Source organism: Trichoplusia ni, chromosome 11 (assembly GCF_003590095.1).
Source record: "Trichoplusia ni isolate ovarian cell line Hi5 chromosome 11, tn1, whole genome shotgun sequence".
Lineage (NCBI taxonomy): Eukaryota > Metazoa > Arthropoda > Insecta > Lepidoptera > Noctuidae > Trichoplusia > Trichoplusia ni.
In genome coordinates, this window is record NC_039488.1 from 955,862 (window position 1) to 976,597 (window position 20,736).

Below are 20,736 nucleotides of genomic sequence, written 5' to 3' on the forward strand. Positions count from 1 at the left end.
ACAAGACAGACACTAATTTACTACTATTGTGGCACTTAACCTTATCTCAGCTTATTACTCTTTATAACTTCGTACGACAATGCAAACATTTAACCAAATGGATTTATAATGTCTCGACGCAAAAGGAGTTTGACAAGGGCTGTTGGAGGTCACACTGCAGCCGCATCTTATTACATTAAGTAGCCTCTTTATTCAAGATTTCAATTAAGGACTGTTGACCAGGAACATTAATGGAATAATGGCGACCCAATTGGCGCAGTGCCGTGGATTAATCGGTGGCTATCGCAGGAAGTGTGTAATCTTAATTACGTTATTTCTGGACATCGAGATCGTTGAACATTCATTCATTTGGAAAAGTGTACAGAAACAGTGACATATTATGTATAAATGATTCCTAGTCCAGCCCATGCAATTCATAAGAAGATCTGTTAGGGACTTAAGGATCTGTCAATAGGGCAAGGAATCCTAAATAATATGGCAAATTCATGACTCACTTCATCCTTTTATTTGGAAACAATCTCGATACTCCAATGATATAACATACGAAGGAAAATCAAAACCTAAGGTCAATTGTTGGGTACAATACAAACAAGGTTTGCAGGAAACCGTGACCCACATATGTTTTATTTGTAGCCGCGAATCACGCCGACATGACTAAACGTTCATACGAAAATTAATAGGCCCACAGATTTGATCATCTCTCCTTTTGAATTGGCATTCATATCGAGCTGTTTCTAGAGTACGTACGTGTTTATTGAGTTTAAATGTTCCATCGTCACCTTAGCAATTGAATGAAGGTCGAAATAGTCTAAATACCATTGCATAGTTCCGACCGATGGGATGTTAGTGAATTGCAGGATAACCTGTTCCTTAAATAAAGTACAATCAGCCAGAAATTGCAGTCAGGCATTGCTTAGTCTGGATGTAACGAATTGGGTCATCCTATCGTTTGGATGTTTTGGTAAAACGTTTCACAATGTGTTCAAATGACTTCAACAGCGTTAACTACCCTCAATGTCACCATTAATTATATCTGAATTTAAAGAGGAGTATAAATAGCGAGAACAGATAGCGTCACTAGTTACATCACTAGATGGGTGCGACCAGTTTGTGTATGTTGCCATAACAGTTGGAAACATAAACATATCACCTTGAGGTACAACATTTAACATTGGCGGCGGAACTGCGGCCTTAAAAGGCTCCTGCGTGTCGACTTCATACTATAACTTTACGTAGTCCACACATCTAGATGCATTAACCGTGAATCGGCATCCTTTTATAATCACAGACAACGTTCCACCCCTTTTTATCGCCATTTTGCTACATGATTGATGAGCTATTACCGGTTCGGTTGAAAGCTGTCTGATTTATTGCCGTCGTTCACCTATTCTCGAAGATACCTGAGAGTGGTTCGTTCGATGGCTAGTGATGCGGTATTCACGCGGTGTGGTGAGCGCGCGGACACGGTGCGCGTGCGCCGGGCGGATACGCGGCACGTATAAATAGCCGCCATCTATTTTGGTCGGGACACAGCACCCAGGCGCCCGCCATGTGCCTGACGCCGATGTCTGGGACTCCATTGCCGTTGAAATTAATTAAATTCTTAACATATTGAATCAGATTCCAAAAGGGCTTGCAGGGCATTCGCGCTTCTTGCTCTACGATTCATAACAATGGAATAAGTTTTGTTTATTAATTTTAATTTACTTAAAAAAAAACTTATTATAGACTGATATGTTTTCGATGCTTTAATCTTTCGTCGATGATGTCAGAGAAAGAAAAATAGGAAGTCATAGCCATGTTTATAAACACATTTAAAACATTAATTTATTAAGTATATAGTTTCTGTTCTTTACCAAGGTCAAGGCTCCGAGTGCTAAGTGTAGTATACAAATATTTATCTCTCCACTCGCTACCAATGAACACTTTTCGCGTGGGAATATTCTCCCTCAAACACGTATGCTAATGAAGAAGTAAAAATGTTAAGTTGGCTTCTTTATTGCAAAGACTTAAGGTCTCGAATCGTGTGGATTACAAATACTATAAACGTAGTCGCTTTGGTAAATATGGAGACATGAGAGGCTTCATATTCCCAGACAAAATTTTAGCACGTCTGGTAGAAGGTTGTTAGCTTTCCGTTTCCAAGAATCTCGGAAAGTGTTAGAAATAAAACGTCTAGTTACTTGAGGCAACAATAAAATTGCTTTGTCCTAAAATATGAATGGGAAATAGAGGGACCACCCGTACTCAGAAAACTACGACATGCGTCATTTGGCTCCGGCTCATTCAATATTTGTCTTCGAAGAAAAACAATTATTTTATTTAATGAAAGTGAATTAACGCGGAGGATAAAAGGAAAAAAAATAAACATGGAAATAGTGGTTTCTTAGGTTTACGCGAATGTTAGACATTGAAATGAAACGACTTTTACGGATTTTATCGCGGTTTAATTTTTGGTTTTAGTTCCCGACGTTTCGACACCTTTGCAGGTATCATGGTCACGGGCAGACTGAGATGGTGTTCGTCTTGACAGAAGATGTTGCTCGTTCTACCTTCATATTTTTAATTAATTATTTATGGTCCGACCTACGCAGTATGAGCTCACTGTGTCGTGATGTCTTGCAGCGCTGCTCTTGGGTTTAGCCTTGAGTTTTTGTATTATTGGGTCCCAAGTAGGTGATATCTTCCAGCCATCTTCTCTATTGAAATTAGGGTGTTTTTTAATCTCAATAGCCTCGCGAAACATCCTTGGTAGGAATTTGGATTCTTTAGCGAGGATCTGTGGTTGATCAAATCTAATATAATGGCTGGAGCCTTCAGCATGTTCGGCGACTGCAGACTTCGTTGAGCGGCGGTGTTTGACGTCAGCTATGTGTTCTTTTACGCGGGTCCCTATGCTTCGTTTAGTTTGACCGATGTAAGAGAGGCCGCAGTCACAATCTAGTTTGTATACTCCTGCATCTTGTAGAGGTATGTGACACTTGACAGATGGTAGGGACTGGCTAATCTTCTTGGGCGGCTTGAAGTATGTTTTAATTGAAGCTCGCTTCAGGATGTAACCAATCTTGTCAGTGACTCCTCGGACGTATGGTAGTACAGCAGGCAAACGATCAACTGTGGCTGGCTTCACTCGGTTTCTGTGACGGGGCCGTGGAACTTGGAGCTTGTTGTCTCGCAGTACTTGCTTGACGTGTTGAAGCTCAGCGGCAAGGTGTCTGTCATCACAGAGTCCGTGTGCTCTCTGAAACAAAGATTTTCCCACGGTAGCTAACTGTTTAGGGTGGTGGTGAGATTCACCGTTTAAGTACCTATCTGTATGGGTCTTTTTGACTTTTTTACTTGGTTAGATGACATCTAACCAAGTAAATGCATTTTTAAAACATCTCAACTCCATAAATAACAAAATTCAATTCACTATGGAGTTGGAGGATAACAAATCTCTTGCCTTCCTAGACATATTAGTTAAACGGAATCCTGATCAGACCATAAGTCACACCGTGTATCGCAAAAAGACCCATACAGATAGGTACTTAAACGGTGAATCTCACCACCACCCTAAACAGTTAGCTACCGTGGGAAAATCTTTGTTTCAGAGAGCACACGGACTCTGTGATGACAGACACCTTGCCGCTGAGCTTCAACACGTCAAGCAAGTACTGCGAGACAACAAGCTCCAAGTTCCACGGCCCCGTCACAGAAACCGAGTGAAGCCAGCCACAGTTGATCGTTTGCCTGCTGTACTACCATACGTCCGAGGAGTCACTGACAAGATTGGTTACATCCTGAAGCGAGCTTCAATTAAAACATACTTCAAGCCGCCCAAGAAGATTAGCCAGTCCCTACCATCTGTCAAGTGTCACATACCTCTACAAGATGCAGGAGTATACAAACTAGATTGTGACTGCGGCCTCTCTTACATCGGTCAAACTAAACGAAGCATAGGGACCCGCGTAAAAGAACACATAGCTGACGTCAAACACCGCCGCTCAACGAAGTCTGCAGTCGCCGAACATGCTGAAGGCTCCAGCCATTATATTAGATTTGATCAACCACAGATCCTCGCTAAAGAATCCAAATTCCTACCAAGGATGTTTCGCGAGGCTATTGAGATTAAAAAACACCCTAATTTCAATAGAGAAGATGGCTGGAAGATATCACCTACTTGGGACCCAATAATACAAAAACTCAAGGCTAAACCCAAGAGCAGCGCTGCAAGACATCACGACACAGTGAGCTCATACTGCGTAGGTCGGACCATAAATAATTAATTAAAAATATGAAGGTAGAACGAGCAACATCTTCTGTCAAGACGAACACCATCTCAGTCTGCCCGTGACCATGATACCTGCAAAGGTGTCGAAACGTCGGGAACTAAAACCAAAAATTAAACCGCGATAAAACATGGAAATGCATAGATCAGTACCACAACGATAGCCGACATATGCGGGTGGTCTCATAATAGGGTTAATCTTGATTCAATTTCGACAATGAAGCTTATAGAGTGACTCGTGCATTTTACTCACGCTGCATTAAAATGATTAACTTGAGTCCTTTGAGTCATGCCTACTCCTTGCCACAAGTCCTTTAAAAATACCCACCTACAGCATGTAAAATGAGTGAAATAGGATACAGATTATGGCATCCGTCAGTTAGTACCATAGTCCGTCCTTAAGCTATTGTATTACACTATAATGAAACATGAGGCTATTGTTAGGGGAAAACTTCTTTTAGAGCTTTCCAGTGTTCCAGATTTTTTCGCATACATAAATATAATACCGTTGATAAAGGCCGGTCGTTTCGTTCGAAAAACCGAGACTTTTTAATTAAAAATGGTTTTCCATCACATAGGACCTACAACTAATAAATAGTATAAATATCATTCGAATCGAATATGTACACATCATTTCAAACAATTCTGACGGAACACTGGTAGACATAATGTAAATAGAAAACATAACAGCACGCAGTAAAGTAGTCGACGAAAGTCCGATACTTAAGTAAATAAAAATCGACTTAGGCTTAACAAGACTTGTGTTCACACTTGTATACCGATCCTACTGGCAACGACCTCGTAGAGGGGACCCGAGGACCACCGCTTAAAGTCAGATTGTTGCAGTTGAGGAAGCGGGACAGCGCTCTAGATCGTGTATAACGTTATGTCGCTCTCACAACCACCACAGTCTCTAGTATAAGAGTCGGTGGTGAGTCCCAGAGTCATCATCGCGGATTAAAAAAAACAAAAGGGAACAAGTGGCCAAGTGGGGTTCTTAATCGCGTTACTTGAGCAATAAGTTATAGACTAATATACTTATAGTAACAAATTAAGTTTAAGATAATGCAATCCAAATTTATGGCATTTCGGCTGATACTGGAAAGTTAATACACGATTTACCGATTGTAAATAAATTATTTATCAGTGACTTGAACTCTTGATAGTAGCTGGTTTTCTAGTCACTGATAATATTATGTACTATTATTTATCAAGTAAACAACCTAGGGATAAAAATATCAAGCAACGGCGTCGAGGATGGATTTTTATACAATTCACGAAAGCAATGAATTCAGACGAATCGGTTTCGAATTCCCAATCCAGAAATATCAGACCATACTTACTCAAAATGTAAACATGATTCGACCCACTTACAGGTCATATTTTAATATTTCTGATTTCCACAGCAATGCCCGTCGATGTACAAATCTAAGATCGGAATGTTACGGACTGTAAAACATCTCATAACGTTGCTAAGTCAGATCAGATCAGTGACTAATGTTTATAAGAATTCAGACTATTACAAAGTCGAATATTTCAGTCCCACAGCTACGCAAACAAAATTTATAGCTCCAATGATTGTTATGAACGTAAGATATGGTGTCTGGTCAGGGCGGGCGGCGCCTTTGAAGATGCCCTTTCAAATGCCGACGCCCTTTTAAAACGTTTGCCGTAAAGGGTACGCAATAAGATGGTAATTTAATTGCAAATGTAGGTATCGCTTACGGATCAGATTTTTTGGATCTGTATCCACGTTTTTTTTTTTTTTTTTTTTTTTTTATCGGAACATCAATAATGCAACCAAATAACAAAATTTATAATAGAAAAGAGACATAAACCAACGAACAATGGAAATGGGAATAATCCAGGGCAACGCCTCAGCTTAACAACATGTGGGACGATGTATTTTATATTTGAAAGCTATAAATTAAGAAGAATCGAATAATACTATACCATAAACAGTTATTATTGTTACTACAAACTGCCAAATTATTATCTGTGTGATACGTTTGTCCGTTCAGGCATCATAATAATTTCTTATAGCCGCATAACAAACATTTATTACCGCATCTTTGAAGTGTTAGGATATGTAGATGACATAACATAACCACAAATACATCAAAGAAGCACATCATTCCATGCATATGAAGTCATACACAAGTTGAAACACAACTAACGATCTGCTCATATGTAAAATATGATGGTATGAAGTAACAGCCACTCATGTACAATAACACGCGATAACAAAGTCTGTGTTTCTAGACTAGCTGAAAATAGCGCAGTAACATAAACCATCTCGGCTACTGATTTCATTATACTTGCAAATATAACAAGATGGATGTTTGCATTAAATATGTGCCTACATCGCGGTCGAAGAGTAAAACAATCGACAGGATATGAAAAGGAAAACACGAAATCGACTGAAATAACACTAGTACAGGGAGCTTGTGAAATAACCGATTTGTACTGTAAAGATTAAACAAACAAGGAATAGTCCAACTGGAATCACTAGAGAACAATCAGTCATGAGGTTAAGGCATGTCATTGTGCAATGTGACAAATTTTGATGTCGAAATTTTAATTCCCAAAAAATGACGTGCCACAAATCATCTAATTCCCCATTTAAAATGGACGGTAGATTTGAATGTCATAAAATTTCAAAGTACCATTTCACGCCAAAACGTAACACTATAGGTGAGAGCATTAGCATCAGTAAATATTTCAGTAACTGCCGTCAAAGCCGAATGAGTAACATCTGGAAACTGGGAACTCTTGCGCAATGATCCAGTTCCATTTCGACACTATTCGTTCAGCTATAAGTTCTGGCCGTTAAGCCTGGAATTCAGTATTATTTGAGCGCATTTGTAAAATACTTAGCAGCATTACGTTGGAGCTTTTAACAATAGTTATGAATTCATTGTATTCATTTTGAAATAGTCACAGATTAGGACGACATTAGGCCTATAAAACCTCAAAACAATGTAGTTATAGTTATTTGATATAAGGCCATAGCATTGTAGACATCATAGTACGATTTTCCTCAAACATTATGATTATGAGACAAACAGGACAAATTCCAATGCCAGGTGTTTAGCAATGGTCATTATGGATTCGTATTAACAATAATATTGTATCAAATAAATTATGATACAATTCCGTCGTATACTCTATCATTTTATGTAATAGGAATGTTAATAATCAGATTATCAGGAAGATTAGAACAATAATTTATTAACGATTTTCACAAAAACCGTCAGTGACGGTTTAATAATACACAAAACAAAAGAAACATGCATGAGAACGTTTGTTTTGGTACCTTGGGTTTACAAATAAAAGAAAAGGCAAAATGACGAATGACAAGAAAATTCAACCCAGACAAAGAACCCATCAGTCATTTCTGCAAATGAATGGTCTCTTTTTTACAAAGGAAATGTCAGCTTAACGTTTGTAAATGCCAAGCGAACTTAGCTTGTATAAGTATCGATTTGATACTAAATAAAGAGACTGTCCCGACCAAATATAGTTATTAGTCGAGAAGGCCGTCAACCTCTTTTGTCCTCCACGTTTATTTAAATGTTAACTGTAAATTAAATCTCATATTCTTAAATAAAGACGTTGATGTCATTTTCGTCATGGAATTAACATTTTGGAAAGTTAAGACAGTCTCATTTAAACCAACATATTAATTGCAGTAAATAATTGTGACAGATATGCAGCAGTGTAACCTTGGCACAGAACTGTTAATGTCCAACACGACATGATGCCACGTTTTATTATAATGGATTACGTAGAAAATTATGAAGACACCGCATGTGGCGATGACGTCACATACCGCATTACACATACACAAATTGAGGAAAGCCTAAAGTGATAGCGTTTAGGTAAATAAGTATACTTTTTAAATACAAATACAGTAAGTAGTTAATGATTGAGCCATAAGATGCTGCAAGTATTTGTAAACGTATGTGTAGATTCTGATAGAAATGCGGTAAAACAAGCTTTGACGGTTATGGTGCGTCGAGACTAGACAAATGTGTTTGTTAACTGCATTTTAATATACATATGTTGATAAGTCTAGAGGCTGTGAACTAGTCTGACACAACCCTGCCAAAACAGTACAATACAAAATTAAAACAAAGTAACATTAGGCTTAATGGAAGTGTAAATAAAGGCGCGGTGACACTCCCAGCAACCTTGGCCTAAAATGAAAGCAATTAGATCAGAGCATGAAGGATTTTAATTAGAAATTAACATCTGCAACAACTAGACAAAAAGTTAAGGTTAAGGTTATTTTACAAAAAGCAACGGACTTAATTAAAGTACAGATGGCCTAATTATTTATAATGGGCGTGTGTGTCTAACATGATACTTCTTTCCGATAGGTCGACCTGAATAAAGATCTATGCTACAATCGAGATAACACATTATTTATATGGTTACATTATGAGATAAACTTAGAATTGCAAAACAACAGTACAACAATTTATTTATCAACTGGCAAATAAGAAATTGTTGATGCTTTGCATTTTGCTTCAAAACGTTTAAGTACATTAGACTTATAAGTTAATTTGGGTAACGAAAAGATTGCAGGCTCGCGTGACTGACAAATTTAAAGCAATCTGCCCATGAGTAAGGCATTCGCCACGGAACACCGAAATTATGTGTAATAACATAACTCGTTCACAATCATTACCTGTGGCAGGCTGTGGCGATTATTTATGATCATTGGCAAGATGTCAATAGTACGCGTTTAGACGCCCCGAAACAGTGACCGGATTATGTTTCTGAAACGGACCTCATTCCAACTGAACAAGCGTTTTATAAATAGAGAATTCAATCGAAGCGAGATGGAGTTTAATTTTTACGGTGCGATTTACGATTTATTGCCGACACAGGCCCCAAATAAAACAAGAGAAATCGGCCCGTTGTAAAATGAACAATAAACTTGCCACAAATTGAAAACTGTTAACAATATTGGATCTTTATGGTCGAACATAATGCGATGTATTTAAAGGTTTTTAAGAATTAGTTACTAAGTTGTAGACGTTCAGGTTGTATGTATGTAACTGATACGAACACCAAAAAATGTGTTGACTCAGTTAAATTAAGACACAAATGCGAACAAGGGTTTATTACATCAGCAAACTTTCATAGGCGTCAAAGTAAATTCATATAAAGATACTATTTAGAAGTGTTTATCGCCGCTACAACGTCATCTCAAAGCGTTTCATTATCAGCAGCTTCGATAACTGATATTTTATACATTTCCAAGAATACATTAAGAAATTAAACAGTTCTTTCATTTGGCTTTTTTGCCTTATAAGTATCGCTTGTTCACTCAGTTTCTCGAGATGACGTCACTACCCAACGCTGCAGAAAAACCGGTCGGAATCATGCATGACCGCTGCGGACTCATCCGCTATCTTGAATCACACTGGCTATGTTGCGGTTTGTCTTGTATGTCATATTCCAATGAGGTTTGCGCAACCGTTGGTTCGACAGCTTTAGTGTTAAATATTTTGACATATTCGAAAAGTTCATCAGCATCGCGACTCCTCTGTTTTTTTAAGAAAAGCTTTCTTTGTCTTCGTCTTACTTATAATTCGGAATGCGTATCCAATGGTTTATATTATGTGTCATATTGAATTGACGAGTAAACTACCGAGCGCGTGTCAGTTTTGCATAACAATCAGAAACAATGAGTTACTGTTCCGTTTTACTCGTATGACGAAGGAAAACCTAAACAAATTAAAAAAAGAAAACGGTACATTGACGTACGATTGAGTTTAGTATAGATTGGGCTTTAGCGGCAAATATCATAAGACTTGAGATCCCAGTTTTTACAGTGATTATGGCCATCAATCGCTAGTTATATGATCAATCATGATTGCAATCTTGTAAAGAATACACAACTGAAGTATCTTATTGCTTTTACGATTTTAAACCTAAGTGAAGCGCTGCTTTAATAGTTACAGGGACCGATGTTTATTGCTAATGGTCTGTTGCGACATACATTACGTGATCGCAACTCGACTGTTCATTAATTCCTGAGCAATGGCACGTCCGAAATCGATGATACCAGTTGCCAGGAATGAATGAAATAATTATATGTAATAACAACGACTGCACAGAATCGCCTGCAAGAATTTATTATACCTATTTAGTTACGCTCGTTGGATGTAATTTATGCAAGTTATTTAAATTGCAAATAAGCAATAGAGCCGTGTGAAGCAATACACGGCAAGTATACGTGAAAATTACATGGATCTTGGATGGAGAGCGAGAGAGATGGAGAACTTTTAATCTTTGAGGAATTAAAGTTCCAGATTAGATCAAAATGTGTAAATAATACATATTAAACATGTCGTTGAGGTAAGATCACGGCAATTAGTCGATGGGCTGGGATGAAGGAATGCGCGCGACCGTTAGCGTCCGCCTGTCCCTGCCTTAGTTGGCACTCCTAAGAACCACCAGCGTATGGGCAACTGTCTCCATAGGCCATATCCTCTGAACATAGGCGAGGCTTTATCATTCAATACTGAGATACGTCATATCGTAGTATTTATATATTTATTTATGATGTACTGTTTTTTTATACAAATTCGACGTATGTTGCTGAAATATTTAGTTTTGACGAATACCCCATAGAATAGGATGCTTACCTCCTAACATGAGCAAAATTCTGATAAGTTTTCTGGAATATCCATTGTTTAAATGGATACATATTATGATATTAGGCAGCCGTCTATCAGTGACAGGGCATGTCACAAGGCTTTCATTGTTACAGTTAGGATGGAGCACTTATCACCTCACGGTAGATAGCTCACGTTCCCCTTGTCCTGTTTCACACATCGACATCCCGATAACAATAAACCGTGCTACGGCACCGCGGCAGTACGGCACGAATACCGTATGGAATTTACCCAGGATGCTCCATTACAAATAGCACCCAGATAAGAATTAATACAATGCAATTAGTTTCCTGATACGTACTAACACAATGGCTTTTAGTTTTCCAAATTAGTAAAGCTCCGCATTTCCTGTTTATACATAATCGGAAAGATAAACTTAGAAGGAGGTTGTTAGAGATTTAAACGGATTTAAAACTGCTATTATAGGACTTGTTCGCTAGTGAATACAAACCAGTAAGGTAAATAATTAGTAAATATTTGCCAAGAGTGGACATTTCGTCTTGAGCTCGCTCAACTCGGTGCCAATTAATCGTGGCCCTTCAAAATATTTACTTGGCACGCTAAAAATATCAATCAAGTCAACGCCCCGAGCCACTGCGCGATTGGTCAAGTACCTCATCAGCACGGAGGAACAATGAGCGGATGATAACACGTTATCTACGCCAGCCGGAGAGGGGCAGGGGAGGCGCCGGAAATACAACGACTCAACATGGCGGCTTCTCGGAACGTGCGTACGCGCATCCGACACGAAACTCAAGAAAACTACGCGCTGTAGCTCGATCGATGATATAATAGCAAATAGCGTGGCCATTTTTAATTGTTCTGTGAACTTTTAACGACTAATGATTACGCTAGAATAGCGTTACGTAAACAAGTACAATCTTATCATACGTAGACAAGTCAAATCGGACTACGTAAGCTGTTATCTGCAATTAAATAATTTGCATGACAATACTATTATCGCTTGTTGATCACGCACCTTAAATTTGTTAATACTACATTCTAGTAAGATTGCGAAACGGTGCAGTGATAAAACTGTGACAGAAGCCGATGATTAAAATGCGATAGTAATGCAGAATATTATAGTGGGCTTAGGGTAATGGTACCTTATTTTAGCTCTGAAATGATTTTTCAACGAGCAAAATTATTTGTAGGGTAATGGGACATTAACTGTTTCGAAAAAAAACATTTTTGTTTCGGAAATAACGTTTTTTTACAGTGGGTTTGATTAAGGAGAAATCTTTCGCAAAATAACTTTCCTAAATTGACTCAAGCACAGAGAACTTTTACATAACTTATTTTCTTTTCTTGACAAGTAACTCTCTTCTCAAAGACGTATTATTATCCCGTATCTGAGTCTGTCCTCCATTCACGTCTGTTGGCGACGTACTAATGAGTCTCTATTATTGGTGTCAGACGACGCTCGTATTTTCTTTGGCGCACATTAATTATATTCTTTATCTACGAATGCAGTGATGTGGTCTTCCCGTTCTTCACTGAGAAAGTGATTGTGATTTGTACACCTACCTACATTATTAAGTGACAATCATTGAAGCTCGGTTTTGTTCTTATGTTGTTTTAATTGTTGCCTTCACAATTATCTAACAACCCCTTATTTCTAAATAATATTATATCTTTTAATATTCCTATAACATGTATATTTCATAGTGCTTTCTGTATTACGTTCATCTTATTCATTGTCCCGCCTTTTAGGCGGGTCATAGCTGTGTACAATTTATACTACAATAAAGAATACTTGTATTTTTATTTGTTGCTATGTTAATTTTGCTTTAATAACCTTATTGTGATGTACGTGCAACATACTTTGGCATACTGAAGCTGAGCGGAATTTACATACGTTTGTGTTTATGTGATATCACGGCCACGCCATTTTACAAGGAAGACGGAAAATGGTCTCATTTATTCATTTGAGATTGAGATTTACGCCACTAGATTGGTTTTTGTATACCTATAAACATTTGATTTCATAAAAGATACGTTGCCCTTTAGTATATTACGACTAAGACTATATATGCTAAAGTTAAACAGTTTGACTACATTGTAGTAATTTAATAAACAATTTATATACAGAGGCCAGATAGACTTTGAATTATTCGAGTTTTGGTGCGTTGTGGGCGAATAGCGGCCATATTGAAAGCTAAGTATTTGGCGTAGGTGAGACTTTTAAATTAACATGACTAGTGCCATTTACCTTTGCTTATTTTATAACTACATAGTCCAGCATCCTACATCCAAACTAATATTAATTAAAAAGAGGTAAAGTTCGTGGGTTTACGACGTTGTACGTGGTATCTGAATCTAATGAACAAATTTCTTTATCTTCAAATAAGTACATGATTAAGTATGTATGACACTTTAAACCTCCTAAACAGCTGGATCGATTTTGTTGAATTTCTTTGTATATTTGTGAGTAGAGCCCTGGATGGTTTATTAAGATTCACAAATTACTCCCGGCAGAAGAACTATGAATTATAATTAATTTAAATATTACCCAAAGAAATATCACCTAAGTAAGGGTCAGCTAAGTATTCTTGTCGGCACTCTATTTCTATAAATATTTTTTATTCGTTTTTATGTATCATTAGTACTGAAGCGTTATGTATATAAAGCATAAAAATAGTAACACTTCATAGTAATATCATGACGTCAAGGCAAACCCAAGTTGTATTTTTCGTGACCACAAAAACAGGATAATTGTTGTCATCTACTGTCGACCTATGACCATATTCATTCATGCTTGAGGTTTCAGGTTTTTTTGTTAATTTACGTAACGTAGGTACTTACTTTAATTGGAATAGGTTTAAACAAAACTCGTTTTTATCAAACTCTTTTTGTATTGACAGTCAAAAAGGTCGCTTCCCAAGGTTTCTTATCTTCTGATACCAAATTCTTATAAATTGACATGCAATTGCTAAGTCGCGCCAAAAAGTAACGATAAACAGTAAGCTTAAATAAATAATTGTTTCGTATCTAGTGCCTACTAAACGTCTTCATTTAAAAATATCTTACACATTATTGATAGGTAGTTCACCTGCAGGAGTGGGCAAAAAACTCAAGTCCACGCGGCATAATCGGCCGCGAAGGACGCGTTGCGTACGCGCATCTTGCCTCGCACTCCCACCTCTAGCGCCATCTCTTTCTCTACGCTCGTTAATCAGACAGGTATTGCTTTTATTACTATCTGGACCAGTCAGTAAAACAGGCTTCTGAATGATGAATATTACGAATATCAAGTGGATGGTAATTTCGCCATTTGACTGACCATTGCTCTCTTGATGGACCACACAAATGTGTATGGAATTGGTAAAAATATGTAACCACAGTTGTGTATATTATAAGAACAAAAACATACAACTATCTCGAAAGAAGAACAACTGTTCAAATATGATGACATTTTTTGGGACCAATTGACAGCTATTTCAAATTACATGAAAAAGGAATCAACAAATTATTTCATCAAGGTTGAAAGTCTGAGGTAAGAAAAAAAAAACAGAATTGAGAAACTCCTTCTTTTTAAAGTTGGTTTTAAAAATGTTACCATGATGTAGAAATATTAAAATACTCACATTGGCGTCTCAATGAGTCTTTCATATAAACATAATATAATTATGTCAATATAATATTGCTACTATATGGGTATGAGAATGGTGTGTTAAATTTATTCATCTTACTGTCTTTCCTGCTTGCCAGACCAAAGGTTAAAAAAGCTATCCTATTGTCTATTATATGCAGCGCATATTGGGACTAAACTTTTATCTAACTCAATACTGTAAAGGATGAAGGTAGTAAAAAAGTTCTACCAAAACCAGGTAGAAGTCTGTGATGACTGTGGAATCCTCAATTTTTTTTTCTTTTTTTTTTATTAAAAGCTTTGGCTGACGTGATGATGATTGGGTCATTCTAAAGTATGGTGTGATCCTTTTGGACTTCGGACTTGGGAACAAGAGTAGTTGAGGCCTCTTAATTTTATTGAATAAATTAGAACTATATAATGATGATACATTTTATCATATTAAAAGTGTATTCAAATCTGTACAACATTTTAAATTGGTAAAAGGTTGGAACAGGCAATGATTTAATTAATTGTTACGGGAGTGAATACGAAGTTTGTTAGTATTGTGCATTTCATGAAATAAGGTAAAAGTAAAAACAGTGATCAAGGAATTAATTGTTAAGTTTTTGGTAAGTATAACAAAAAGTGACTAAATAAAAGCTAAAAATAAACTCATGAAATAGTATACACTATATAACTTTTTATATAATATAAAAAGTTGATAGCTGCTAGAAAGATAAACAAATAGTACTCGTACACAACAGATTTCAAGGCCGCCTCAAAATACAGATGAGTCAACATTCAAATAAAACAGTTTAAAAATAAAGTTTCTCGTTTATCAAACTCATATACTAAAAAATAAGTTTAGAAAGTATAGACTAAGTACTTTTTGTTAAATAAACAATGTTTATGTGTACTAACCGAAGCTTTCTGTCAGTTTTAGCATAACCCCTCCAATGTGCATGTCTCCTTTCACGACCATAGTCCTTCTCTCGTTCAGGTCGGTAACGTAGATCGTGAGGTTCCACGACCCATCGCCGACAACTTCACCATCCGCCAACATTTTCACAAGTTCTTTATCACTTCACAATAAAAATGTCACTTCCGAAGGAGCATCGCGAGTCGCGACCAACGTTATAAAATTACTTGCACACGTCCGACAGCCGCGCCAGACTTCATAAACTAAATTATTACTAAACTAACTGTACTAGTAATGCGATGCGTAGAATTTACTAAACAAGTTTGTTACTAAACCAGTGATGTTCTTGGATACTTTTAGTCGAATCGTGTGCAAATAATTTTGTTTTTCTCCTTAGATTTTCCAATTATCGAAAGCTCAGATTAATCACAATTTTTATTTAAGTTCTAGAGTAAATTAGAAGGAAATTACTGTGCTACTGGAATGCGCTAATGGATTGTGGGCTGTTAATTGCGTATTTTAATCGACTAAGAGCAATGAACTTATTAATCTGTATTTTTTTTATTTATTCATTAGGAAAAATAAACAATGTGGAGTATCTATAAAGTTAAGGAATAAAGTCCCTTAAGTAAAAATCCCATAATAATCGATTTGTTAGAAGACATGGAACGGACAGAAAAACGGACTCATCATGAAGTTGTCATGTCAATGTAGATAGACGTAATGCGATAAAAGCAACGTCTACAAAAAATAAAAAATCTAAAGGAATTTGTGTAAATTCAATGGATTAAATTGGGCTTGGATTTAGAAAATTTGATCATTCAAAATATTTTCGCTTTTTTCCTTGACGAAAAATTGAAATGTTAGTTATAAACCAAACTCAAAAATTTTGAAGACCAATCTTTAAAACAGTTTAACTAGTGCTAAATGGAATAAGCTATTAAAAAAAACGGTGATATTTGAACAAGTCACATGGATAATGAAAAAATTACTTATTTTACATTTTTGAATCCATTTGATTTCGATATGCAGCATTTTTCTCTTCGGCAATGGCATATGGCAATTGAATTTGACATTGACAGACGTCTAACTACGCTCGCTAAAAGTTTGTGTCAGTTTGTGTTTCGTAGCTATTTTGTATGAAATTGTGGTGCTATAGTTGTGTTATTATATTTCAGGATTTACTGAATATTTCATGAAATCACATATGTCAACAAAGACTCCTAGTAGAATTTACATTAATCCTTATGAACAAAAATAATAAAAAATCGGTAGAAATGGTTGCGACAAAAAATAAAAATAAAGGTATGTTATTATGTCCGATTGTACATGTAATTATGACAGTAGTTTAACATTCGACCTTGGAGTGATTTGGTAGTACTGATAAAAGTACTTGTAAAAAGATTTTGAGACTGATTGCTTTGTTTTAGTTGTGGTGCCTTGTTCAACACCAGAGCATCGGCAGGACTCACCGTCAAGAGACAGCGACTCGTTATGTGACTCGGAGGCAGCAAGCCCCGTCCCATTCTTCTGTACACAGGATGGAGCAGAAGGAGAAACAGATGTAGTCTGGAATTTCTACACACCAAAATCAGAACAGGCTCAAAAATCACGTTTTAAAAATTCAACTCCAGTCAGTCGCAAATCAAAAAGAGTGATAAAACCTAAAATAATAGAAAAATTACCTCCAAGACGAAGACCATTAAAACCAACACACAAGAAAACTGCATTATTCCAAGAGTTAATAGAACTCAATCAAAATTTACATGAACTTATGACCCAGAACCCTCAAAACTTAGCTACAGAAAAATTAAATTCTGGAAGTGAAGATGATATCTTCAATGAATCACCAGAATTCTCCCCCAAGAGTAGAGTTAGAAGTAATTCACGATGCTTGAGAAGAAATGTGTTAAGCTCTAATTTTGTAAAAACTGATCCGGAAACAGCTTTGGAATCAGATGATTCTATGAATGAGTGTTTAATTAAGGCCAGTCAAGTTGTCGAAGAAAACATCTTAAATGAAGCCCCCGCTGTCAAAAAACCTTGTTATGAACGTAATTATAAGAACAAGTTATTTACCTCAGACATCAATTTTAAAATGGACCAGGATTCTATGGATGCTATTCTGAATAGTATAAAATTGGATTCACCAATGGTCTATAAAGCAAAACAAATAAGTTCACCACAGATGAACAATGATTCTTTTGACAGTTTGGTTGGCAATCTGAATGACAGTACTCTAGAAAAACTTACACAGATGCCTGCAAAAATGGACACATCAAAAAGGAAAAGTAGGCTAAATGAATCTAGATCAGATGGGAACAATTGGACGATAAAAGAGTTAATTGTTCATGAAAGTAGCCCATCATCAAAATCAATATTTAGTCGCCATAACTCTATGCCAGTGTCACCATCAGTAACAAACCAGGGTAAACCATCTACTAGTGGCATGGCATTTGGAAGATATAACTCAATGCCTTTTAGGAAGGATGCAGATGCTACTATAGGTAATATACATATAACACCTAAATATTTACGAATTTATGATTTCTCTTAGGACAAAATTTATTTATAAAATAATTTCAGTTCCAGGTGATTCTCCAATCAGATGTACTCCAGAAGAAATAAAAAAGAAACATCAGTTGGCAAGAGAAAAATTGTTGGCAAAGAGGCTCTTGCCATTTACAGTCACACAGAATTCATCACAGAGTAGCAATTCTGCCAATTCCACACAAATGACCCAACAACCAATATCAAAGATAATTGAAAAGCAATTTGAACATAAAAGGGATCTAGAACCACTTGTGCCTAAAAAAGTTCAGTTTCAACCTAAAGTTGCCAGTAGTGCAGCAACTATGAAAAATAAACTGAACACAGTGAACTCTGACCCAAAACCCACCAATAGTTCTGAAGATTTAAAATTGTTAATTGAAAAGAAACGACAAGAAGCATTAATGAAATTAAGACGCCGACAAATTCAAAGCAAAATCGTTTAGTTGTACAATTTGATTTTAATTTGTAAGAAAAATTATGATTGTGTGATTTATTTATGAAATAAACGTGATTATTAATATAATCCTATTTATTTTTGTACTTTGGTGTCTTCCGAATGTTATTTATTGAAAATAGGTTAAGAAGTCCCAATTTAATTTAACCTGAATGTTATTAATTTTCCTGGGCATTTCATAATTATTTTTGAGAGAAGTCAAAATACTCTGAGTCGAAACCTGAATTAAATGTCAGATAAGCCTGTCTCGCTTATGTCAATTATCAATCAAACCTCAAAAGTAGTCAAAGGCCAATGTCAAAATATAGTTTTCTCCCTTGATTGAGTTGTGAATTGGCAAAAATAAATAGAGAATCGTAACTGACGTATTTATTCGTCGTAATTACGATAAATAAAAATACAAACGAACGACATTTCCTTTTAATACGAAAAAACATAGTGACGTAGTTAACTGTAAAAGAAATATAAAAAAATGGCACTGAATTACTTTCGACAAATAGCTCGAGTACGGTGTACTGTAGGCCCTCAAAGATGTAATAATGTCCAGCGATTTATTAGCACCAGTGAGCCGCGAAGACTTGGAATGATACCAATTGTTGTGGAACAGACGGGTCGAGGTGAGCGCGCATACGACATATATTCAAGACTTCTCCGCGAACGCATCATTTGTCTCATGGGTCCCATAAACGACGAAATTAGTTCACTGATTGTTGCCCAGCTGCTGTTCTTACAATCGGAGTCTAGCAAAAAACCCGTCCATCTCTACATAAACTCGCCTGGTGGCAATGTTACCGCCGGGTTGGGTATATACGATACCATGCAATACATCACACCGCCGGTAGCTACGTGGTGTGTGGGACAAGCCTGCAGCATGGCATCTCTACTTCTGGCTGCTGGGGCCACGGGGATGCGCCACGCACTTCCAAACTCCCGCATTATGATTCATCAGCCCTCTGGTGGGGTCAGAGGCCAGGCTACAGACATTCAGATCCAAGCGGAGGAGATATTGAAGCTCAAAGCACAAATTAATTCACTATATGTGAGACATACTGGTTTGCCAGTAGAGAAAGTGCAATCTTCTATGGAGAGAGACTACTTCATGTCACCAACTGAGGCGAAAGGCTTTGGACTGATCGACAATGTTTTGGAACATCCACCATCACATGCTATGGAGCAGCAGTGTGCTGCAGGAGCTACTCCTAATGCTACCGCTGTCTGAAGAAACTGACTGGACAACTTTTTTTACCTTGGCTTCTGTTTTGACGGATTTTCTTAGACATTACAGTGCTAAAGTTATGTGATAATAATTACAGATTACTCATTGTTATGATAGTAAATTGTATTTTTATTAGATGGCTATGATTTTTATTTATTGTTTATGCCTTTTAGTTTTAGTTTTCGAATTTGAGACATCATATTTCACAAGATTATTTAAATGGTTTTACAAAACAATGTCATCGTTGACTTACAGAAAACTCTTCACTCATAAAATATAAAATGAACACTTAAGTATTTTACAAAATTACATAAAATTGGAGCATGAAAACATGGAACAAACTTCACAGTACATGACTCTAGCATTCTTTTTTATCCACTCGTAGTAATATGTGATGTTTGTGTACACCATCAGCACTAGTAATCACTGAGACCTGAATGATACCAGACCTACTTGAACGTAGTGATTTGTCCCAGTCTCTACTGTAATGAATAGAAACTGTTTAAGTCATGGATAATTTATTTTCAATTGCCTATAAGCCAACTGAAATGCATCTTATTATGCACGTGTTATTTAACAGTTGACTACTTAAAGGTTCGTATTTGTTGTCGATAGAGGGCGCTGATTAAGTTGCACATGGTTTTATTTAAGTACATAGCGGTATACATATTACGTTCACAGTTCGTTGCAAGTAAGCATTTCATACTTTTAAGCATACCACATCGCATTCTTGCCAAAAGACTTTTTGGAAAAAGAAAAGTAGCATTAAGAAATTTAATCCTTGTGGTGCGGGGTATTTCAAGTCACTCAGGAACGAAGGTACCCAAACTTGCCGCACACACCGCACAGCGTCGGATCTCTTCAAGACTGTACCTTGTGACGATGAGATGCTGTGCGGTGTTCGGATACTGTACTGCTATAAAGACTTGACACGCCGTAGATCGCATATTGACCAATCGGTCAATATTTGAAGGTTTTTCGTTCAATGTTTGAAGGCGCAAAACATGCCGAATCGAAGATCATGATCGAAGTCGCCTATTTGCGAACAAACCCTTGCT

At 36.8% G+C, this 20,736-nt stretch overlaps 3 protein-coding genes across 3 annotated transcripts in view; 2 read left to right on the top strand and 1 right to left on the bottom strand.

Moving 5' to 3' along the window:
* Positions 1-15,599, bottom strand: part of LOC113498773 (putative epidermal cell surface receptor) — a 34,933-nt gene extending 19,334 nt beyond the window's left edge. The window contains exon 1 of the mRNA XM_026878916.1: positions 15,458-15,599. Coding sequence (XP_026734717.1) covers positions 15,458-15,599 — 142 coding nt within the window. The remainder of the gene's footprint in view (positions 1-15,457) is intronic.
* Positions 15,600-16,408: 809 nt separating this feature from the next.
* LOC113498778 lies at positions 16,409-18,531 on the top strand. The gene is made up of 4 exons (XM_026878922.1): positions 16,409-16,560; positions 16,634-16,760; positions 16,886-17,962; positions 18,042-18,531. Exons 2-4 carry the CDS (start codon positions 16,703-16,705, stop codon positions 18,449-18,451), a joined length of 1,545 nt encoding a protein of 514 aa, XP_026734723.1. The 5' UTR covers positions 16,409-16,560; positions 16,634-16,702; the 3' UTR covers positions 18,452-18,531.
* Positions 18,532-18,727: 196 nt separating this feature from the next.
* On the top strand, positions 18,728-19,817 carry LOC113498842 (ATP-dependent Clp protease proteolytic subunit). Its single transcript, XM_026878985.1, has one exon. The coding sequence runs from the start codon at positions 18,935-18,937 to the stop codon at positions 19,679-19,681; it is 747 nt and encodes a 248-aa protein (XP_026734786.1). The 5' UTR covers positions 18,728-18,934; the 3' UTR covers positions 19,682-19,817.
* The last annotated feature ends 919 nt before the right edge of the window (positions 19,818-20,736 follow it).